Source organism: Cibotium barometz, chromosome 13 (genome assembly GCF_041138505.1).
Source record: "Cibotium barometz isolate CiBa-2024 chromosome 13, ASM4113850v1, whole genome shotgun sequence".
Taxonomy (NCBI): Eukaryota; Viridiplantae; Streptophyta; class Polypodiopsida; order Cyatheales; family Cibotiaceae; genus Cibotium; species Cibotium barometz.
Window position 1 is genome coordinate 3,680,620 of NC_141058.1, and position 24,843 is coordinate 3,705,462.

General features: G+C 46.0%; 1 protein-coding gene across 1 annotated transcript; it reads right to left on the bottom strand.

Annotated features, from left to right (window-relative positions):
• Positions 1-12,794: 12,794 nt before the first annotated feature.
• LOC147632285 (lecithin-cholesterol acyltransferase-like 1) lies at positions 12,795-24,319 on the bottom strand. Its single transcript, XM_086807094.1, has 2 exons — positions 23,875-24,319; positions 12,795-14,002 (listed from the first exon to the last, which is right to left on the bottom strand). The coding sequence occupies exons 1-2, from the start codon at positions 24,255-24,257 to the stop codon at positions 13,099-13,101; spliced, it is 1,287 nt and encodes a 428-aa protein (XP_086663220.1). The 5' UTR covers positions 24,258-24,319; the 3' UTR covers positions 12,795-13,098.
• Positions 24,320-24,843: the final 524 nt, after the last annotated feature.

A 24,843-nucleotide genomic window follows, 5' to 3' on the forward strand; every position in this document is an offset into this window, starting at 1 on the left:
CTGTTAGAATGCTGAAAACACATATGAATGCTGAGTTACCTTCACCAGATGACTGCTGAATGTGTTGATGATGCATAGAAGGCTGGACACTGATGCAAACAACAGTTTCAGGGCTGGAACTGCTGTAGACTGTTGCTTCAGGGCTGGAATCTACTGTGGACAGAAACGCTGAGGTGTGGAGGATGCTGTGGACTGAAACGCATGTGAATCAGGGACTGCAGGAGCTGCTGCTGTCCGGCTGGGATAGAAACGCAGCCTACTGTACTGCTGGATCAGAAAACGCATGTGTATGCAGGCTGCAAACTGGCGTTGAACTGAAGGTGAAGGGTATGCTGAATCTGGGCCTGAACTGAGTGCTGAATGCAAGCACCTAGGGCTGAATGAAGCTAGGGTTTCTCAAGGGCTGGAGAAGCAAGCTTATGGGCTCTAGGGTTGGATTAGTCTTGGGCTGAAAGCAAGAGAGAGGAGAGCTCTTAGCACAATGAAGACTGAATGACCAAAAGAGGCTCTAGGCAAGCCTATTTATACTAACTGGAGGTTGGTCATTTAATAAAGTTAATATTTATAAATGCCCAATAATGCAAATAATGATAAATAAATACTAATAAATATGGAAAAAATACCAAATAAATCCCAGTAAATTTCCTAAGGCTTTGGGGATGTTCTAAATGATGCACAGGCATATGAATGCATATTATGCAGGATGCAGAGTGCTTTCTGATGCAAACCCTAAGGCTTCTACTGACTCTACATGCATGAATGATTCTCTCCAAGTGGGTTAAGGGACTTGACTGACTCACTGACCCGCTAAGGCTGAGGAATGACCTACGTAGCTCGTGCCTGACTTATCTTGGACTGAGGATGTACAATGGGGTCACGGCGTACGACAATTATCATCCTATTGGGTTCTAAAACTGTACAACTGCTGCACTTCTGATGATGAGCCATCTTGTCACCATGCACTGAGTGCAGAGTGCATGTGACATTCCCTCCTGATTAGCTTGTGTTGGGGTTAAAGGTCCCTGTGCCGTCCAGGCGGTCTCCCGTGTCCGGGCGCCCACATGTGTATACACTTATTCATTACATATAGTGAATAAGGGGAGGGCTCACGGTACCACTACTGGACTACTTTGGTACTCTCCCCACCATATCGTGTCTCTCTCTCTCTCTCTCCTATGTGCGTGCTCCGCCCCGGTCCTCTTCAACTGGTATCAGAGCCCGGTGTGTCGCGTGCGCGCGTGTGCGCTTGCAGGTGTGGGGAACCATCATCCTCATCGCGAGAGAGATTAGCTTCCGGCCATGGAAGCTTGAGAAGCTCTGTGTTGAGCTTGTGGAGAGCCTTGAGAGAGTGTAAATCTGTAGTAGATCTTGGAGTTTATCTTTCTGCCTTCCCTGTGGAGTAGAAGCAGGCGCTTTGTGTATAGAGCTGCTGCTTACAGATCTATGAGTAGATCAGTTGATTCAGGAGAAAATCAAGAGTTTTCTCTCTCTCCTGTGTGTGGATCTTCGTGCTGTGCAATTCACAAGTGTACAGGTTTTACAGATCTGGTGGTGTGCTTCCTGGCATCGTAGGGCTGGTACAGGTGTGCGTGTACAGGTCTTACTGTTGTGCTCTGTGGAGCGTAGGTTTGGGTTGTGCAGGACTCCATGTGTGTATGCGAGTACAGGAAAGCAGTGTCCTGTTGAGAGGCTCTTTACTTGGCTGTGTGGCCAAGGTGTTGTCCACAAATCAGGTACTGTGTGGGCAAATCGCGAGCAGCATCTATGCCAGGCAGCAACGAATTGACCAGCCACAATAAGGTCAGTGTTGGCAGATGCGGTGAGTAGTGTGTCCCTATTGTGCTGCCACGTAGTCCAAGCATCAGTTGCCGTCAACGCAGGAAAGCTGCCAGGTGTTGTAAGATTGATGCGCAGGGTCTCAATAGGCGATCAGCAGGGCAGAAGCATAGGGACTTGTGTTGCCGTGTGTGGGTCTGATTCGCCACCCTTCGGTGTCCTGTGTGTGTACAGGGTAGAGTCGCGAGGCAAAAGATGTTACAGAGGTCAACGTAGACAGGTGTGGTCGTTTGCAGTTTGCTAGAGCCTGGATCTGCAATCCGCATAGTGGGACTGCCGAGAGCGTGTCTAGCTGGCCTGAGGCGATTGGACCGGTTTGATATCTTCAGCCTTGGCAAGACACGTAGCGAGGTCAGTGCAGTATTGGGCAAGAGCCATGTGGGCATTGTTGGCAGGCAGGCAGAGCACTGTTAGGTGCAGTTTTTGGCTGTGACAAAGTGTGGGCAGGTCAACAGTTGCTGAATAGGCTGGGCAGAGCCAGCAACCTAGGACCTTTGTGTGTGTATGGCGAGATTCGGGCAATAGCTTCTTTGCAACGTGAGCAGGTGTGACCGGGATCTGTAACTAGTGAAAGGTGCTTGCACTTTGTATGCTGTGAGCTTCGACACCTTGTACAAAAGGTGTGAATCAAGCCAGTGACCATAAGGTCTTGTGTATAAGGCAGGTCATTTGGAAAATATGATGCTGGTTTTGCATCATTGAATGCCCTCTTGATAGAGGTGTTTGATCCTCGTCTGATGCCCTTGTTTGGATACTTGCTTGGATGCCCGGTTTATGCTCATTGTAGAGGTACTTGATCCTCTTGTACGCCCTTGTCAGATAATCGTATGCCCAGTGTATGCCAGTTGTTGAAGCCTCATATAGCTCTTGTTGCGTGAGCTACGTTTACGAGTTGCTCGAAAAGGTCTCTAGGTACCGAGTGTGCCTCGGTGTGGACATCCACATGTGCTTGTGAGATGTCATTGATGCCCGTGCTTGGATGCCGGTTTTGAGACCTTGTACCGATTCATTTATGCTCCTCGTGTATGTCGAGTGTGAGCGGCAGTTGATGCCTCATGTATGCACTTTGGGGCTGATTTGAGTCCATAAGTTTACGCCCGTTAGAAGCATTGTATGTGCTTGTCTCAGCACTTGTATGCTTCTTGGTGAACGCCCGTTTGAAGCATTGTGTGTGCTTGTGTGAGCACTTGTATGCTTCTTGGTGGATGCCCGTGTGAAGCATTGTATGTGCTTGTGAGCACTTGTATGCTTCTTGGAGATGCCATATTGATTAGCTGGATGCTCAGTTAATCTTTGGTTAGTGGTTGAGAGATTCCGGTCGAGAGTTCTCCCGGATTCTACCACTTGTATGCCCGTTGGTGTGGATGATGGTTTGAGAGGTGTGCGATCCTCTTGTTGATATCCACACTTGGATGCCCGTTTGGATGCCCATTTTGGATGCATGTTGTACGCCCAGTGGATGACATGATAGGTTTGTTGATGCACTTTTGTATCCTCATTTGAGGCAGGTTTGTGACATGGTTAGCTCGTGCTTGAGCTTGGTCACTGTGTGAGCATTGGTCGGATGCCGTGTACGCCTCTTGCATATGTAAACAAAGTGTGACATCCTGTACATGTAAACAAAGTGAGATCTTTGTTTGGTAGCCATTTGAGGCTTGTTAGATGCGTGTTTGCATCTTGTTCGTCGTGTAGACAATTTGGAGTTTCTTCTACATACAGGGGAGACTCTGCCGGATTTTTGGCAAAATCCGTGCTTGTGTGTTTGATGCTTAGTTGCTAGCGTGTAACTGAGCATCTTGCAGTGTTGGATTGTGTATTATGCATCCAGTTTCTCTCAGACTTGGACGATCTTGTTCGAGTGGGAGAATTTTTGACACCACACTCCTCTCAGATAGGAGAGTGTTTTGTACTGTACCTTCGAGCAGTGTTGCAGTTTGCCATTCCTACAGTGCCTTGAGGATTTGGCACTTGGTTTTCAGCTTGTCCGATCATCTTGTGGACAGTCATGGCTTCGGAGAGTGCCCACCATGATGCAGTCAGTGTAGATGGTATAGCTGAGAGTAGAGGTACATGTATGGCTGTTGTTGAGACACCTCGTGTGAGAGGTAGTCGGACTCGATCTCGTAGAGACATGGTCTGTTGGCATTGTGGTAGACGTGGCCACATCAGACAGGGATGCTTCCGTCGTATGAGACAGCAGAAGAAGCGACAGCTTCTTGATTCACGGATGGCAGATGTTTCTAGCAGAGAGGTTGTACGGGATACCTCTTGTGCAGTCACTACAAGTCCTTGCACATTGTCTCAGAGATTTTTGTTGGATATGGATGCCTTGTGCCATGTTGTCCCACATAGGGATTGGTTTAGCACATATTCAGCTTGGAGACATGGGTGTGCTGAGATGGACATGCTGGGTAGTGATGTTGCAGGTGTTGGAGATATACACCTCGTATTTGCCACTGGTGGTTGTTTGCTGCTGCGCGACGTGAGACATGTGCCGAGTATGACACAGTGCTTAGTGTCTGTGGCACAGTTACGAGACGAGGGGTATGCTTTTACGCATACAGAGCATGCCTGGAAGCTACATAGGGCTTCGCTTGTGATAGCGAGAGGTGCCATGTCAGGCACAAAGTTCCCTTTGTACTTCATGTACTCTCGTGATGGTAGAGTCTGTGTGACTCCCTTGCCTTGTGGACAGGTTGAAACGAGGAGAGTACACTTCCAGGATGCTGGAGCATGTGAGATGCATGCGAGAGGTCTGCGATTGTCAGATGCGCATACAGAGCCCAAGGTGCATGGTTTGTCCAGCGTGGGACATGTTGAGAGCAGTGCTTGCTCTAGAGATGCACTACAGGGGCAGCAGTCACGAGATGTGACACAGGAGCCAGTGCATGAGATGTCTATTGATGGACATGTGGAGCATCTGTCCTCTATGGATGCACAGGGCGAGTCATCATGTGTGATGGCGGAGATGACTGGTTTAGATGCCGATGATGCTTCGGTAGTGCAGTCATTTCTTGACATGCTGATGTCAGACGAGATGCTACAGTCAGAGCATGACGATGCTTCTGACATGATTCCAGGACACTTGGATTATACGGGGACACTGGCCAGTTCCCCGGAACTAGCACATTCATATGTGGCAGAGTCCAGTCCTGATGCGTCGGCTATGGCTGACATGGTGAGGCTATGCGAGATAGCCAGAGTAGCATCAGCGTTCAGGAGTCTCATGTATGAGATACTCATGTCGAGACCCGAGCTTGCATTTGCCGTGGGCGCATTTGCAGTGGGAGTTGTGAGCCGTGCGGTGGCTGACTCCACGGACATTCAGCATGGGGGAGAGATGCAGGTCATTGCTACATACCTGCATGAGTGCATGAGCTCTCGCAGACAGGATGCAGAGATGGGTGATATCTCTGCATGGCTTCCACCGCGCATTGGTCTGCTCGGAGAGCCGGATGCACTACGACACAGTGAGCCCGTAGGTGTGGGATGAGATCCGTCGTATCTCGTCCATCTTGTACATACTAGTTGTAGGCTAGTAGGTAGTGGGTTCTCACTTGAAGGCACATTGGCCTTTAAGTGGGAGGTTGTTGGGGTTAAAGGTCCCTGTGCCGTCCGGGCGGTCTCCCGTGTCCGGGCGCCCACATGTGTATACACTTATTCAGTACATATAGTGAATAAGGGGAGGGCTCACGGTACCACTACTGGACTACTTTGGTACTCTCCCCACCATATCGTGTCTCTCTCTCTCTCTCTCCTATGTGCGTGCTCCGCCCCGGTCCTCTTCAGCTTGGCGGCAGGTTCATGGCTTCCAAGTAGTCCGCCAATAACTGGGGATACTCCTGGAAGAACTCCTGGTCGAGCCATACGGCTTTGTGGGTGCCTCGATCTCGGAACTTCGTATAGAACTGACGAATCCGTCGACCGGAACCATGCTTCCATCGATGAAGAAGGATCTGCTCAGGCTCAATCACTTCTGCCTCGTCTACCACGTCTGTTCATCTGAAACATCAAACACTTCTGGACCAACATATGGTTTTAGCCAAGAAACATGGAAAACATCATGCATTGTCCAACTGGCAGGCAACTTTAACTTCATTGAGACATCACTTATCTTCTTAACTATTGGAAAAGGGCCAAAACTACGGAATGAAAGCTTGGGACAACGTTTGCCCACTTGTTTCAATCTCTGCTTCATGATATGCAAATAGACCCAATCCCCTTCCTTGAAGTGGACATCTCGTCTAGATTTATTTGCATGTCTGCTATATGCTTCCTGAGCTTTGGTCAAGCGGTCCTTGACTGACTCAATGATCTCGGAAAATGCTTCCGTGGTTTTATTAGCCTCTAAAGATGGAGACACCATTCTCGTCAAAAGAGAAGAAAAACGACGACCAAAGGCTGCTTCATATGGAGTCCGTCCGACACTGGATGAATGCGTGTCGTTCAAGATAGCTTGGACCAACAGAAGATAGTGCTCCCATTTGGACTGCTGATCATGACAGTATGACTTGAGGACATCAAAGGCCAACTGATTATAAATTTCTGTCTGGCCATCTGTCTGGGGATGGAATGCACTAGACAACTGCAACTTAGTTCCAAAGTTTTCAAATAATGCCCTCCAGAAATGCGAGGTAAACTTGGAATCTCTATCTGATGTTATGGTACTAGGCAAACCACAAATTGGATACCAATGCTTGAGAAACAGACGTGCTACGTCCTTGGCTGTGGCCGTATGCTTGCATGGAATGAGCATGCAGAACTTACTAAAGCGATCCACAATGGTAAAACACTAAGTGTTACGGGATCCAGTGGATGCTGGTAGAGGCCCTACAAAGTCCATAGATATGTCGATGAAAGGTCCGTCGGGGATAGGCAAAGGTTGAAGTAAACCTGCCTTCTTTGTATGGGGAACCTTGACTTTTTGACAAATCTTACAGGCTTGTACATGTGCATAGACATCACGCCTCATCTTTGGCCAATAAAAGGACCGTTCTAATTTCTCGAGGGTACTGTTGATACCCCTATGTCCTCCAACTAAGGAGTCATGGGCATCGTGGAGAAGAGCGGAACGCTTTTCCCGAGTAACACAGAGACGGTTCTTGTAGAACAACCAACCGTTCTGTACTGAATAGTGGCCAGGCTCAGAAGTGAGGGCCAAACTATACTGAGTACCAAACTCAGGGGAGTCGACATATTGGTCTTTCATACTATCCAAGTCCTTCCCCGTGATTTCGAGAATGGTAGCTTCTTGGACTGCCTGGATGCTGGACTTTCGACGACTGAGAGCATCTGTTATTGGGTTATGCTTACCAGGGATGTATTCAATCATACCTCCAAACTGTTGGAAGATTTGACTCCACCTGGCCTGTCGATCACTCCACTGGGCACTTGGCATAGTCTGAAGCCACTTAAGTGCTTGGTGGTCTGTTTTCACTGTGAAAGCCTGTCCATAAAGAAAAGGCTTCCAATGTTTGAGCGCTGTGATCACACCCAAAAGCTTTTTTATTCCGAATAATTCTTTTTGGCAACATCCAACTTTCTGCTGTAATATGCCACAGGTCTATTGTCCTGCTGGAGGACTGCACCTATGGCTACATTGCTGGCATCGGTGATGACCTCGAAAGGTTCGTCCCATGATGCTAACTTTAATACAGGTGCTTCTGAGGCAGCTTTCTGGAGTGCACGGAATGCATCAAGTGCCTTACCTGTAACTGAGACTTTCTGCTTGCGAGTCTTCACCCCCTTGAGCAAGTCGGTAAGAGGTGCTGCAAGGTTGGAAAACTGATGGACATGTGTGCTATAGGCTTGACAAAGACCTACGAATGAACGGATTTCTTGAGCGGTCTTAGGAATATCCCAATCTAAGATCTCTTGAACCTTTGAGGGGTCCAGTCTAATCCCTTCGGAACCGATGATGTAGCCCAAATACTGAACTTCCTTAACACCAAAGATAGACTTTTTGGCGTTTATGTAGAGCTGATTATCTCGCAAAAGTTGCAAGACTTTCTCCACATCTTTCTCATGCTGCTCCATAGTGGCTGAGAAGACTAGTATGTCATCAAGGAATATGAAAACACACTTCCCAATGTGGACTGCAAAAATCCTAGACATCATCTTATTGAACGTTGCGGGTGCATTTGTAAGCCCAAAAGGCATGACTACGAACTCGTAGTGACCACGCTCTGTCCTAAAAGCTGTTTTTGGAATGTCAGCTTCAAAAATGCGGACCTGATGGTAACCACTCTTGAGGTCGATCTTAGTGAAAAACTTAGCACCGTCTAAACGCTCCAAAATGTACTCTATCCTGGGCATAGGAAACTTATTCTTGATAGTGAGTTTGTTTAATGCCCTGTAGTCTACACAAAGACGTGCAGACTTGTCCTTCTTTTGGACAAATAGGATAGGTGCAGCAAATGGGGAGGAAGAAGGCCGAATGAATCCGGCTCGGAGAAGCTCAGATAACTGCTTTTCCAACTCGCCCTCTAAAGTCTTGGAAAGACGATAGGGAAACCTGCTAGGAGGATCTGATCCAGGGACCAAATCAATGTGATGGTCCTCAAGGCGAGAGGGTGGGAGACTGGGTGGGAGATCGTCCCTAAGCATAATGTCTTGGTGTCTGGATAGGAGGTCTGCTAACTGAGGGACTGAAGATGTAATGGATGCTACTAATGAGGGAGGGGCTGTTTGAGCACGAACATAAAGGAGTGCTCCTTCTGCTCCCTTGCGGATAGCTCGTCTGGCCTGGAGATCTGAAATCAATGGGATGCCAAGAATGCTTCTATCCCCCCGAATCATGACAGGCTCAGGAAAACCTTTACAAATAGTAAAAGTGTCCTGCCCCCAATTGGGAATAGGCTCATACTGACGGAACCACTGAATTCCTAAGATCATGTCACACCCCAACAAAGGTGAGACGATGAAATCTCATTGAAATGAGGCCTTCTGAACTTCAAAGGCAAACTGCTGTGCCTTCTGGGAAATGTGGGTGCGAAGACCAGGTGTAAACCCGTCCACATCCAGATGATATGGGACTAAAGTGCAGTTCAATTTATTAGCCAACTGGGGAGAGATGGCGTCTTCAGAACTACCCATATCGAAAAGGACTACAAACTGTCGGCCCTGGGCAGAGCCATAAGCTCGGATAAGGCTCTTCTGAGCAGCATCGCTCTCACCCTCCTGCTTAGCATCAAATACTACGGATGGCATAGGATGCATGGAAGGTAAAAGTTGAACTGCATTTGAGGTAGTAGGCGGGGCTGGAGGAGCTGGGGAGGCTGTGGCAACTGTGGCAGAAGGAGCTTTGGCAGCTTGTGCCGCTTGCCATTTGTGGCAATCCTTCTTACCATGCCCTATAATATGACAGAAAAAACATCTATGTTCTGACTGGTACTTCTTTTGCTCCTCTGGAGTAAGATAACCTCCAGTAATGCCTGCTTTAGCCTTTTCATCAGGGGTTTTCTTAGGTTCTTTATCCTTCTTAACCCCTGAACTGGAGCTATTACTGCTGTCCTTCTTAGCATCTTTAGAAGATGCGTTACCTTTCCCTGTCTGTGCAGCTGATTGCTGCTGCTGGGGTTTGGTACTGGACTGAGATGTCTGCTTGGGCTTGCCCCCGTTGAGCTTCATTTCTTCATTCTGAGCGAGAGTCAGAGCCCGGTCATATGCACTTGGTTCAAAGTTACGAGCTGTGAACCGAATGTTGGAGTCCAATCCACGAATGAATTGCTCCATCTTGGCCTGCTCAGATAACCCTAATTGCTGTGCTAAAGTAATAACCTTACCGGAAAACTGAAGCACTGGAGAACCGTTCTGTCTGAGTCCATAGAACTCGTCTTTCAGACCGGTCATGTACTGGGGCGGGAGAAATCTGGTCTTCAGGTCATGGACAAAGATGTCCCAGTCAAAGGCTGTGACACCTGTGGCCTGGTCAGTATGAATACTAGACCAATGCTGCCACCAAGTGACTGCCTCACCAGTAAGATGGGGAGCCGCTAAGTGGACTTTGTCTTGTGGGTCTGTGATCCTAGCTAATGGAAAATGAGCATTAAACTGATGAACAAATTGATTAACTGAAGAATGATCACACTTACCATCATATTTGCTGAAATTTGGTTGACTGCGAATGATGGTGGTTGCTGTTGCGGGATGCTGGCTGGTGACACCTATGACTGGGGAGACTGAGGAGAGCTACTGATACCTCAGGTGTATGGCCTCCTTTTCCCGTTGGTGTTCGAGTAACATACGTTCTCGATCAAGCTCACGTTGGCGTTCCCGAAGTTCAGCCTGACGCCGGTCTTCGTCGATCTTGCGTTGGGCTTCCTCATAGTCCCGTTTTTCTTCTTTTTCTCTTCTCCTTCGGGCCTCGTCCTCTCTCCTTTGTTGTTCCATCTGAAAGAAGAGGGAGATGTAGTCGGGTGCTGCTGGAGGTGTAGAAGGACGTGCTGCTGTTGCCTCCAAGAGTTGGAGACGCTCCATGAGTAGCTGGTTCTAAGCTCTAAGAAGAGCTATGGTGTCTGCTGTAGGCAGAAGAACAAGGTCTCCTTCGGGGGAGACGTCTTCCGGCTGATGAGTACTCTCTCCTGTAGACATGATGCTGAAGTCGGTGGTCGTGCCGGAACACAATCTAACCATCCGAGGATGCCCCCACGCTAGGATACGGTGTGTGTGGACTATCTGAATCTGATACCAATGTGATATGCAGCGGAAGTCTTTGTATTGGTTGATCCTGTCACACAATATGCTCACACCGTCTTCTGTATCCTGAGTTTCGTGAGTTTAGCAATCCACTTTAATTACTTCAAACTTTAAAGAGTTGAGAGAGAGATAGATGAGAACTGTACACCAGATTGGGTCCCGAATTACCCACTGAAGGGCCCCCTATCCCGATAACGAGATAGTATTTGCTTTATTACTTTAGAGAGAATGACTTTGGACTATAGATAAGCCAAACGCAAGATCTCGGAGGATCGGAGAGCGGCTGATCTGTACACTGCTGTAGAAACACCTCAATGACTTGATCTCGAGCCTATGCACTCCTCCCAAGGGCATGAGGAAGGGCTGCACACCTGAGGCTCAAAGAAGAAGAAGGTGGACTGTTCTACACACTGTTAGAATGCTGAAAACACATATGAATGCTGAGTTACCTTCACCAGATGACTGCTGGATGTGTTGATGATGCATAGAAGGCTGGACACTGATGCAAACAACAGTTTCAGGGCTGGAACTGCTGTAGACTGTTGCTTCAGGGCTGGAATCTGCTGTGGACAGAAACGCTGAGGTGTGGAGGATGCTGTGGACTGAAACGCATGTGAATCAGGGGCTGCAGGAGCTGCTGCTGTACGGCTGGGACAGAAACGCAGCCTACTGTACTGCTGGATCAGAAAACGCATGTGTATGCAGGCTGCAAACTGGCGTTGAACTGAAGGTGAAGGGTATGCTGAATCTGGGCCTGAACTGAGTGCTGAATTCAGGGCTGAATGCAAGCACCTAGGGCTGAATGACACCCATCTGCTCAGCTGTATCTGATAAAATGTCCAGAGCTCGTGATCCTTCCGAAACCTTCCCAGAACATAAATACAAAAGGTCTCCAAGATAGCTAGTCCCAGAGAATTACATCGTGTCAGGCTCCATGAGCCATACATGTGCACCATGTCAGGCCCACAAGCCACACATGTACTATCATGTCAGGCTACACCAGCCATACATGTACTGTCATATTAGGCTCCATATGCCACACAAACACACCATGTCAGGCTATACTAGCTATACATGTATGTCATGTCAGACTCCACATGCCACACATGAACAATAGAAAAATAGAAGCTGTAAGAAATTTTGTGACATACACATCCACATCGGAATCCACTACCCACAACAGTTCCTCTACTACGACATCAGAGCCCACCACCCACACCCACGCTCCAGCTCCACGCCCCAGAGAAGTTCTTAGCGAGAGAGCTCGATCCATTTTTCAAGCTAGACGTCCCCGACCCAAAGCATCAAGACCCTCCACCACACAGAAACGGATTCATGAGGTTCTCTGCTGACATGACATGCTCCCATCACAGAGGCCTGACATTCACTTGACCATCACATCGGTTTTGGCCGAGGTGGGTATCATCATTAGCTGATCACAACATATCTCACTCTACACAAGATCATTTGTTGATCACATGTACTATCGGATGTTTTCATTTTACTTTTTCTTTCAGTTTTCCATGGCTCAGTATATCCATGGTACCATTGTATTACTTTTGGTCTCATAGACCCTTGGGGTCTTCCGTAGACGTTAATATAACTTTCTTTCTTTCTTTCTCTCTCTCCCTCCCCTCTCTCAAGCTCTCTATATCTACTATCTAGGCTCTCTCTCTCTCTCTCTCTCTCTCTCTCTCCCTCTCTCGTCTCAAGCTCTCTCTCTCTTTGGCAATTAGGTCCGGACTCCACAGGAAAGGAAAAGCATGAGGCTTTTGCCTTATATACCACCATGGGCGAGAAACCTTCCGGTAATTCCGGGTCATGGAAATGGACGAGGGCAATGTGCTTAGTGAGGGAAGTTTTGGGTTGGCCACTGATGATGGGAGCGCATTCCTTCCCCTAGTGATTCATCCGAGGAGGACTAGATCTAGTCTAGACATTTTTGTACTTAGTGTTGTGACTAGTCATACTATTGCAAGCCGTGAGCCATGGCTCTTATTTACGGCATGCCGCACATATATGTTCACCATTCATGTCTCTTTGTACTAATGTTTTAACTTGTTTCTAGAATCTAGTTTATGATAACTTCTCTAGACTTCCCATCTCTAAATGTGTACAAATATCTATTTTTCAAGTGTTTTTTAAAGTGGACTGTGCCTCAATTGAACTTATTTTTCAAAATGTAAAAGTTCCGTACCAGTACCGTTTTTTCATTCCTTCGTTTCGTACTTGACAACTATGCCCGACACTACAGTATCCACAAAGGAAGGCCAAAAAACTTCAGGTGTCATTATTGAGAATCTGTAGTGCAATTAATACAAGCACAACAGATTTAAGTCCTCTGAAGTGTAGTGTGCATGGCCACAAAACCAGCTTACCCACCAAACACTTGACAAGAATACACAGACTCCTTCATGGCCCTGCTTTTGTAGCTGAAAACCAGCATCTTATAATTGAATGAGCACCCAGAGGGCAACATTTTTTACACATTACATCATGTACACACATGTTCACTGCTATGGAAGCAGGCCTGTATATTGAAAGAACCCCAAGATTACAGAGGATTCAAGGATATTTGAGTAGTGGTTTCTCATCTGTTTCTTCGCTGCTTAGTATTTGTTTAACTATGAGTTCCACTGACTCCATGTCTGTCAAGATAGTACTGTGTGTTTTACCTTCCAATCTTATAACCTTAAATTTCTGACCTTTTACAGCATTCCATTGATCTGCAACAGCAGAAAGGCTGCACAGGTTGACGGTTCCATCTCCATCTCCATTGACCAGTTTTGGTTGCTCATCAAAACCGTTTTTCCCATAGACAAGCTTTTGAGGAGTATCAATCCCGCTACTGAAGACCAATGTTACAGGAATGCGAGGAGCTTCAAGGCTAGTTGTAAGAGGTGGAATGCGAGAATTATACAAGGAAACACCTTCAGAATACCCTATGTCAACTAGAAACTTCGGTATATCAAAGGCCGAATAAGTCTCTTGTTTAGTTGACACCAACTTCTGGTCTCCAAAGACAGCAGGAACTGGAAGAAGCCATAAATTGCTCTCAGAACTTCTTTGCTCCGACCGTAGCACTAATGGATTGATGAAAGGTGCCCCTTCTGCATATCCTGATGCATAGGTCCTCATATTCTGGACAGTTCCACCCCAGGGTGCCGACACTGGTATGAAATGTCCTACATACTTCTGACGCCAAGAAAGTGTTTGCTGGTTCAAGAAATGGAGTGCCCAAAGGCCTCCTAAACTATGAGACAGTAGGACCACTGGCTGTTCTCCATTACTCACATATGCTTCCTCTATAAGTTTTCTCAAATCCACTAGGAAAGAAGCTGCAACAGGTGCTGCATACTTGCCAGGTGCATACCGAAAATCATACGGTGCTCCAAATAAAGATTTTCCATCAACATACCCCTGGGCTTCCAATGCTGTCACCAAAACTGCCATATATACTGACAGTTTTCTACAAACATGAAAATTATATCAAAAAAATCGAAGCCTGCAAAGGGAATGCATTATGTTTTGCAATAGATCAAACAAACCACCATAGTGAAAACTCAGACCAATAGAACTTCAGGTTCTATGTGAGCCATTACCCATTATATTTGAATTTTGGTTGCTTCTAATTCTAGTTGCCTTTTCACACTTCCTTTCTTTGACTGCTTAGTGCTCCTACTTGGGTCTTCTCATTGGGAGAATCTAACTAGAGCCATGGAAGCTATTTTGGGTGTGAGAAGCCAGAAGGTTACACACTTCTTTTGGCTGATAGCCCATGATGAACTTCCTGTCAATCAATGGAGATCAATGACAATTTCAGCTCCTAATTGTCCCCAGAAACACTGCACCATCTGTGACACACCTCACCTATGTACACACCTCTGGGCATTGTGCGAAGGCTGCAGCAGCATATTCTGGCCATGCAGGTGCCACATGGCAGTGGCAGGCACATGTGAGTCCGGCAGGCAGGGGCAAGTCGGTTAAGCCTGAAATGGTTGTGGGTGTCATGGGAAGGAGGCCGACCAGCACATTAGTGCATATATATATGCGAATTGGAAAATCGTCAATTTCATTTCCAATTCTCAATACTAGTCTCCCTGCAGAGTGTTTCTCTCAGAGCGTGGGCTGGCCAAGGGGATCTTCAACGATGTTGGGCTACGAGTTGTTACTAACATGGGTGCTTGTAGAAGCGGTTTATGAATTGATTGATTGCAATTAGCACCTAATCAAAGACTTAAAACCAATGCACAACAAATTGCTTCGTCTTCATGCGTAGAAAGAGATGACCCTAATCTACCATGTATTAATGAAGTATATACAACACTGAATAGAGATACTCAATGGTAGCACTAGCACTGCTCTTGAATTCTCAATGACTCAATGATAACTAACTTGTAACGGGCCTTTCTAAGGGCTGTGGCTAGCTTATCTTCAACAAATTACAGGCAAAACCTTGAGAAAATTTGAAAATAAACATAAGAGAGAGAAGACACCACACTAGGGGTCGGAATAGCCTTGGGCCCACCCCCCCTCTCCAAGTTATATTACATAACACCTCTTGGAGGAGTCTTTGAGTACAAGTTCTTAGAGCTATGGAGCTCTCTTGTCTCAACAATGAGAGAATATAGTTCTTGCCCCAAAAGCACTTGGGAAAAGCGCTTAAAAACTCACTTATAGCCCAAAAAGCATCTTTTTAATAATAAAAGCTCTCCTCTTTTTAGTTTTTAAAAAGCTTTTAATCCTTTGCTTTCCAAAAGCTGGTCGCATCATTCCAAGCCTGTAAGGTTGCCGTGCACTGCTATCCTGCCACGTCGACTTTTTGAAGTGTAACACGCGGAAGCTCTGAGAGTCTTCTTTCAGCCCTAAACACTCTTAGAAACCATTTGATGCAAAACGCAGATATAGAGAGGGAGTAGAGAGAGAGAGAGAGAGGTTGGAAATTCAGTATATTCATATGGTACAAAAAGGTACCCTACATCTACAGCCCTAGGCTGCCTTCATGAAAAGGTGTATATCACCAAAACAAATCCTAGTCTAAGACCCAACTCAAAGGAGTTGAATGAATAACACAATGAGCAAACTGCCTATTTATAGGCTTCTTGGACTTCATGGAGTGCTGGCCGACCAGCAGTCGGCCAGCCGATTGGACATATCATCCACTTAAGTGATGCGCCTGTAGCCGCCTTGGTTCTGATTCAGCCGACAGCTCCTGCTCTTCTCTGGTACAGCTGATAAGGATCCAAGTCCAACACTGGCTCCAAACTGTAGCTTGCTCCTAACTCTGGTCTTTTTCTGGCTGCCCCTTCTGGACTAGCTCCAGAGAATGTCCATGGCATTTTCATGCACATGACATGAAGGCAGCCATGGGCTAGCCAAGAATGTACCTTTTTGTACTATAGAATATACCGAATACTCAGCTATCTCTCTCTTTCTTCTCTCCATCTCTTACTTGCGTTTGCATCAGGTTGTTCCAAGATGGTATTTACGGCTAAAAGAAGACTCCTAGAGCTTCCGCATGTGACATTGGTATCAGAGCTTCAGGCTGGTTTTGAGATATTGTTGTTGCCGATGTCGCATCCACCCTTACTGCATCACACATGGATGAAACCATCGCTCGTGTCTTGATCTTTTGGTGGTGTGGGGACCAAGCAACATTGTTTCAGCATCAATCTAAGCAAGGCTAAACATTGATTAAGTCCAAGATGAATGTGCACAGGTCCAAGGTATAGGAAAGTGCACAGGTACGAGGCCCAAGGGAAGAAACACAAGACATGGAAGAAATTCCCAGGAGGTTGATTGGCGGTGTTCCACAAGACGCAAGGGGAATGGCGGTCCTGTGAGTCGGATGAAAGGCTTTTAGGCAACGGTTCCAAGGGAGGATGATCCTCCAAGGGGTGGAGTGAGAGTGCCAGACTCAATACTCGGGAAAAGAAGACCAGAGAAAGTGTTCAGGGAGAGGATGTTGGAAATAATCCAAACATAAAGCCAAGATTAAAGCCCAAGGTTCAAAGGTTATTATCCATGTAACTTTAGCATTGTAAAAGGCACAAGATACTAGCCAAAGAAGTGAAAAGAGGGCACCCTCCTCTGTAGAGAATCAAGGAGAAAAATGAGGGCAGTGCCCACCTACATTCACTCCACCTCTCCTACAATCACTCCACCTCTCCACATTCCTCTCCATCTCTCCTAAAATCAAGCCACCTCTCCTATATTCAAGGATGTACTCTTGGCCTATAAAAAGGCACCTTCGGGAATGAGAAATCAGTTCATGTGTTTTGATTCATACCCTCTTCATGCTTGTGTGATTAGTTTAATCTCATCTTAATCATCCACTAGTAATGGTATATATATGCTTTTATCCACCATAAATACATCATTATTTCCATTTTCTTTCATGGGATCAGAGCTCCATATCCATGCCCAGCATGTCTTAGCCCATCATCAAGTGTTTTATTCACCTCATTAGCCCATAATCATAATTATAAGCACTAATCTTCTCTCTTCTCCATAGCCAAGCTGCACCCCCAGCTGAAGAAAGCATCCATGCTCCTAAACCCCTTCACCATTCATCAAACCCTTTGAGGGGGCTCATCATCAGGTCAGGGCGATCTCCATCGCCAGCTCACAGGGTCTACATCGTGTGCAGGCCGACGTATACTGTGTTTCCCCCCAAATCCAGTCAGAATCTCTTCAAACGTTAAATACACGCTACTCCAACCAAATCAGAGCTCAAGAGAACATTCCTAGGGGTTTTCCAATGCTGCGAACACGCCTGTGTGGTCAAAATCACGTAAAATCGTCACCAGCAACCAGTTTCAGCTCTGTGGTACTCACAGAAAGTAGTTTTGGTAATCTTAAGATTAAGCATTGATTATTATTGCTAATCTTGAGTTTATTGTGCTTAAAGTAATGCTAACCCACTGCTAAATCTTGCCCTAGCTCCACATTGAAAAAATCCTAAGGCATCATTGAGATTTTGGTGCACAAAGTTACATCATTTTCACATGCTCATTTTTTAGTGTTTTAGGGTTTTGAACTTCATTGTACTTGCCTGATCTCATTAAGGGGAGATTTAAGGAGTAATAAGCTCATGCTTTAGTATGATGTACCAACCCATTGCATATCATCATCATCATGTATATCACTACATGCTTACACTTCATGCAAGTGAGCTAGACACTGCCATTGCTTTCATGCAATCAGTAAGACCTCTCACATCTCTCATGGCACTCTTCATTGATGAAAATGTACTTCGTGCATCATGGTCATTGAGGCAACCATTGGCCTTCAAGTTCCATCTTGGAAACAATGGATTTGGGCTCTCAATAGCCTTCATGTTTATCATGGAAATATTGATCATGCTTGTGCAAATGATACAAGCACACTTTACCATGAACCCAATTGAGAACTTCATCAAACAAAGAGGAGAAGAAGCAAAGGAGAGGAGCCATCGACAAGCTCTTCAAAGCTACATCAAGAACAAAGAAGAAGATGAGCCACCTCATCAAGAAGAATCTGCTCCAAAGGATCATCATTCAAGAAGAAACCAACCTTGCTCAAGTGTGTGAAGATGTAGATGACTCTTATGCCTTTTAAAGCATTATCTAAGTCATATTTGGCTATGCCTTATGTTTGTGGGAACACTAGTTGTTGAGTAAGCCTTGTTGTGTCGTTAGCTTTAACTCTTTATTGTGTATACCCACTTGTTGTTAATCCATACCTTGAAGTTTGTAAGAGAAGAGTACACACACCCTATGTTGTGCTTAAGGGGGGACTCTTATCTCAATGTATCAAGGAGAATTTGTTGTTAGGCAAAGTCAGTCATAAGTCATTGTGTTCATGTTTGGCTTATAGGGGGGTGTTGGAAATAATCCAAACATAAAGCCAAGATTAAAGCCCAAGGTTCAAAGGTTATTATCCATGTAACTTCAGCATTGTAAAAGGCACAAGATTCTAGCCAAAGAGGTGAAAAGCGGGCGCCTCCTTTGTAGAGAATCAAGGAGAAAAATGAGGGCAATGCCCACCTACATTCACTCCACCTCTCCTATAATCACTCCACCTCTCCACATTCCTCTCCACCTCTCCTAAAATCAAGCCACCTCTCTTATATTCAAGGATGTACTCTTGGCCTATAAAAAGGCGCCTTTGGGAATGAGAAATCCGTTCATGTGTTTTGATTCATACACTCTTCATGCTTGTGTGATTAGCTTAATCTCATCTTAATCATATTCTTAATCATCCACTAGTAATGGCATACATATGCTTTGATCCACCATAAATACATCATTATTTTCATTTTCTTTTAGAGGACATGAAGGGACAGGGGACATGATGGAACAGACGCATAGATCTTCATCAGAGTTGGAGTAGATTTGGAGATCGGGTGGGGTTTTCAGTGAAAAAGGTTGCCAGGAAGGGAAGGATGAGAGGTTTGGGACTCCAGGAATGGACAATGGGATGATGACAATCATCCAAGGATAGAAGTTGGAATCCCGTCATTAAGTTTAGTAGAGGGGGATATCATGTGTAAGACATGTGCAGGCAAGGCTGACCCTTGAGGGGCAACAAATAAAAGATAGGATTAGAAGTAGATTTTGGAGCATATATTACGGTGTGGACAGGGAAAGTCTTGTGGAGGATTTATGAGGCTGTTGGCCAGCGCATGACAAAGAGTAAGACCAGTCAGTTGTGCAACAAGTTGGCATTAATTTGTCCAAGACCTGGCTGACAGCAAGTCGGCCAGTCCACCAGGTTTTCCAAAGCCTATTTAAGGCAATTCTTGCTCATCGTTTAGGTGATTCAGTCCTTCCTTGGACTGGGTCATAGATTTAGGAGTAGCTTAGGTGTTTTCTACCTTTTCAAGGCAGCGTACGGGCTGCAAGATTTGTACATCCTTTTTGTACTACACTGAATACTCAGCTATCTCTCTCTCTCTTCTCTATCTTCTGTATGCGTTTGCATCAAGCATGTGTTTAGGGCTGAAAGAAGACTCCCAAAGCTTCTGCATGTGACAGGCATGGTCTTGTGGCATCCAATGCCTATCCCCATTGTGTACCGAATTCCTCGGAATCCACATACGTGTGCTTCATATCATCTAGTCCCGTACCAACAAGGCCTAGTCTAGTGTTCTGAATCAGAGTCACTGTTCCCTTCTTGCTCAAAGCATCGACCACTAGATTGACCTTTCTAGGAAGGTATTCGATCGATCATGCCACCAAATTGCTGGAAAATTTGGCTCCAACGGTACTGATGGCCACTCCACTGTGCAGTTGGCATTGTGTGAATCTAGTGAAATGCCTAATGGTCAGTGTGAACCTCAAATTCTCGCCCATAAAAGAAAAGCTTCCAATATTTCAGAGCTTGAATTACTGCTAGGAGTTTTTGATCATGGATAGAGTAATTCTTTTCTGCGGGCAGTAACTTACGAGACATATAATCATTCTGTTGTAAAACAATTCCAATCGTGATGTTACTCGCATTAGTGATTACTTGGAACGGCTCGTCCCACGAGGCCAGCGGTAGACAAAGAGCTTCTGGCAAAGCCACCTTGAGGTTCTTGAATGCCGGATCCGCTGCCCTCTAGTCTTGACACCCTTTAGCAGATTTGACTTATCAATGTGGGTGGAATATGATTGGCTTATGCCCACAAAGGATCGGATATTGTAAGCTGTCTATGGTAGCTCCCAATTGACTATCTTGGCCACCTTGGCCAAGTCAAGCCTCAGCATTGATTATGTATCCAAGGTAATGAACCTTGGTCAGATAAAACTTTGACTTCTTCTCATTGACATAGAGCTCACTGCTTTCCAGCAACTTCAAAACTTTCACTGCATCAATGTCATGCTACTCAATCATAGCTAAGAACATAAGTATATTATCCAAAAATATAAACACACACTTTCGAATCAAGTCTCAAAATATCCGCATCCTCATGTGGTTGAATGTGGTTGGGGCATTCATCAAGCCAAAAGGCATGACCACAAATTCATAGTGGACCCGTTCCGTATATGGAAGGCTGTCTTCTCAACAACCCGAACCTGGTGGTACCCACTTTTCAAATCTAGTTTCGAGAGCACCTTGGCTCCATTCAGCCTATCTAAGATGTAATCTATTTGAGACATTGGGAACTTGCTTTTTACAAGCAGCTTATTGAGAACACAATAATCTACACACAATTAGGAATAACCATCCTTTTTCCTCACAAACACGATCGAGGCTGCCACATGGCGACACATTAGCGTGTATAAAGCCATTCTGCAATAACTCTTGGAGTTGGCGGTCCAACTCCGATTACATTGCCTTGTACATGTGGTATGGAACCTTGCTCGGGGGATCCGAACCTAGGAGGAGATCTATTTTGTGGTCCAGAGTTAGGGAGGGAGATTGCCTTGAAGAAAAATCTTTGGAACTCCTCATGGAGAGCTTGGTACATCTCGAAAGCACTGGTCCACTGTCTGGGCAGTCTGGATATAAATCATTGCAAATTGTGCGTCTTTCCATATTTCTCGTTCAACTTGCATGTGGCTTATGAGAGAAAAGTTTGGGATCCATAGCTCACACTTAATGACTACTAGGGCTTTGGACACTTTTCGGGTAATCTGAAAAGTGTTCCTGTCCCAATCACGTTACCACACCCTCCGTGTTGCCGTTGTCAAACAAGACGACGACTCTCTGGCCACCTATCCAGCTAAACATCTTGAGCAATTCGTTATGCTCATACTCCTGGTCTTGGGCACTCTTCTACTCATCTTCGAGCTCCCAACTAGACCGAAGAACTGGGATCCGAAAAACTAGGGATGACCGCTAGGGTCTGTGTCGGGGACGGGAAGTCGTAGAGGCTGGGGTGGTAGTGTATGGAGTGGTAGTCTTCTTTGGACAATCCCTAGAAATGTGCCCTTTTGTATGAAAAAAGAAACACCTACCCTCCTCCTTCTTGTACTGAGTTGTCTCTTCTAAACTTAGTTTCCCACCGGTCTTGCCTCCCTGAGCTTTCTGGTCTAAAGTAAGCTTGTACGCATTAGTCGAGTTTTTGGAGCCAGAGGCTCCCGTGCTCTATCCTAGGGAGGATCCTGTTTGGTTCAGGACTTTTTTCCCCGAGGCAGGTGCCTTGGGAGTGGAAGGCTCGAAAGTCTTGGGCTTTCTGCCATTGAACTTCATCTCAACACTTTGCACAAGTGAGAGTGCATCCTTGAAGGTGGCTAGCTGAAACATACGCACCTCCCACTAGGATTGTGTGTCAAGGCCATAAAGGAACTGCTCTTTCTTGCAAACATCAGTTCAAGATTTTGTTGGCAAACTGTAGAACTGGTTGCGCGTTTTGACACGCCCCCCTGAACTCGTCTTCGAGTCGCTCAAGGTAATGAGGTGGTAGAAACCGCCACTTAAGATCTAAGACAAACTCGTCCTAGACATAAGCTGCCATATCTAATCTGGTGTGGGCATGAGCCCACTGAGTCCACCATGGAATGGCCTTGCCCTCTAAATACCAATTAGCCAAGATCACTTTGTTAGTATCATTTTTTCTTACAGTAGCAAAATAAGCTTAAAATTGATGCAACTGGGAATAAAGGCTCGTAGGATCGAGTTTATCATTATTCTTACTGAGGTTCATCCTCTCGGGAGGATGACTCAAGGAAGAAGGTGGTGTTGCTCTTGCGTCTAAAGCCGCATGAAATCTTTCGTGCTCCACGCGTTGCCTGGCGTCTTCTTGTGTAGAAGCATAGGATGCTGCCGCACGGTCTTCCGTCAATTGAATCTCCAATACTAGCATCTGCAACTCGAGTATCGAACTCGTTACTCGGCTACGGTAGTAACCCTCCAGAGGGGTTATTCGAAAGAGGATCTACTACCAGGTTTTGGGAAAGAGAAGGAGAGAGAGGAGGAGACGGAGAAAAAGGGGTTGGAGTACGGGTTCTTTCTTCCAGGGCCAAGATCAGCGCCTTCTACTCTTCCAACTTGGTGCTCTGGTTTGCGATTGCTCTCATCATCGTTTGGCATTCTCTCTCTTCGTCGAAGCTCGCCATAATGGGAATATGCACTTCCTTTCCCGGAACGCAATAAAACCATCCGCTATGAGTGTGGAAGACTCTCTAGAGGCTAAAAACCATTCTAGGGACAGGAGTCACACCAAAAGGGGTGGTCCTCCGGAGTCTAGAAACCAAGCACACAAGCGCAAAAAAAAAATCTTTTTTTTCTGGTTTTCTGGCTGAATCTTACATGTGGAAGCTTGATGGGTAGAATCGGTAACTTCAATGGACAGAATTCAGCAATCTTTCATGACGAAGATAACGCACAAGATAGAGAGACAAGTGCAAAAAGAGAGAGAGAGAGAGAGAGAGAGAGAGAGAGAGAGAGAGAGGGAGTCGGACATAGTATTGGGTCCCGAATACCCTCTGTAGGGCCCCCACCACGAATGGTGTATTTTCTTTATTAGAATGATGCAAATCTATAAACAATATTCGAGTTCTTGACCTTTCACTTTCACCTTGGCTGAGAGCTTTCCCCTTGGCTGTCTTGGCTCCTTGGAAGACTCCCCTTTGGTGCTTTCCAGAGCAATGTATGAGGCCACTTTTGGGGGGACCAGACCTAGGAGCAGAGAATTGGAGGAGGATCAAGAGGTTACAGGTGATGACATTCTCATGTATGATCAGGGGAGAGTCTTATGTGCCACATGATATTGTCTTAGCACAGTTTGGGGCAACCCCCTCCCTCTTCCAGCCTATCACCTACATTTATCACATATATACACTGGATGGTGGCTGCAGAGGGGCATAGTCGCTCTTGGTATTCTCGGGTTGTCCATTGGTTTGATTCACACGGCCTTTAGATGGACCTCACCCCCCACCCTTTTAGCCTCAGCCCCCTGCATTTGGATCCCTCCCGGTTAGAGATCAATCATCTTTCCAGCTGGATTTCACAAGACTCTATACAAGCTGGGACCTGGGTGTCTCCATTTGAGTTTCCCACAACGGAGAATGGGTTCATTGAGAGCCCCGGATACCTCCATAGACACATGTCAGATGCCATGAGGATTACCATTGGCCGGCTAAGGGTATCATCTCATCGTAGCTGATTTAAGCTAAGGGTATGATCACATCGTAACTGATTGAATGGGCGTGATCTGTCCACCATCAACCAACGACATGACTAGTAGTGAATGTGAGTGGCATGATCACATAAGATGCAGACTTTGGGGGGATGGCATCCTACCCACCCAAAAGTAAGTGTTAAGGGCATATGCATCTTAGTACTGACATCTCTTAGATTGCACCACTTAAACATAGAAAATTTGACTCAATTAAAATAGAGGGGAGAAGGGACAGTGCGGGGAGTCAGAACCTGAAAGAAGGGTCCACGTAAGCCATGCCCTTGGTGGAGCCAAAGTAAGGCACTCGCGAGTCCACACCGGGCGCATTTTCGCAAGTTTTCGTGTCCGGGTTGTAGACGAGGCTTATTCTTTCGGCAAAGCAGGGGGTGAAGGGGGGAAGGATGCCCGGCACGTCCAGCCACAGCCGGAAGTAGCCCTCGTCCTTCTTGTTTGACCACCACCAGTGGCCTGTACGGCACAGCAGGCTTCCTGGTCTGTAGGCATCCGTGAGCTTCACTTCTAGCTGGTTTCCCCCTGCGCCCGGGATAATGACCACTGGAGGCAGGCTCCCGTGTGGCTCGAAGACGCCATACGCACAGTGGTGGTGCAACGTTGCACTGACCCATACGCTCATTGTTTTGCATGGACGGCACCACCCACCTGCATTTTATGTGGAAAGCCAATTTGCTCTCTAACAATTACAGGTAGAATATATGCACCTAAATATTTTTTTTGCCTTTCCATTAAATATATTCTACCATATTTTAAAGAATAAGAGTGTTTTTCTAAGGTTTTATTTTAGTATGTAATGATTAATGCTTGAAAAAGTCAAATGACTCTCCATATGCTTTCTATTTGCATGCATTCATCCCTCCATGTCCTCTCTATTTACTCGCAATGAAATCATGACCCCCCATATGCTTTCTATTTGCATGCATTCACCCATATGCTTTCTATTTCCATTGATTCACCCATACCCTTTCTATTTAAGGTCTCACAATTCTCTATAAAAGGCCATTAAGGGCTCATTTGACAAGTAAAGGGAGGGAGAGAGAAGGAAGAGAGGGAGGGGGTAGCCGTGGGGGAACTCATGCCTAAGGTTGTATTCATTAAATGCCACGTCAGTGGCATTTAATTAATAAAGTACAAAAAAAGTCTGAATATACAATACAAAAAATAAGGCACCGAAATCTTTTTTTTCCAGGAGAGCACTTTAATTA

Coding starts and splice junctions, on each gene's coding strand:
- LOC147632285 (XM_086807094.1), bottom strand. CDS start 24,257: ATGAGCGTATGGGTCAGTGCAACGTTGCACCACCACTGTGCGTATGGC. Junction 14,003..23,874: donor TACGTGGACCCTTCTTTCAG/GTTCTGACTCCC, acceptor TCATGTTTGTAG/AAAACTGTCAGTATATATGG.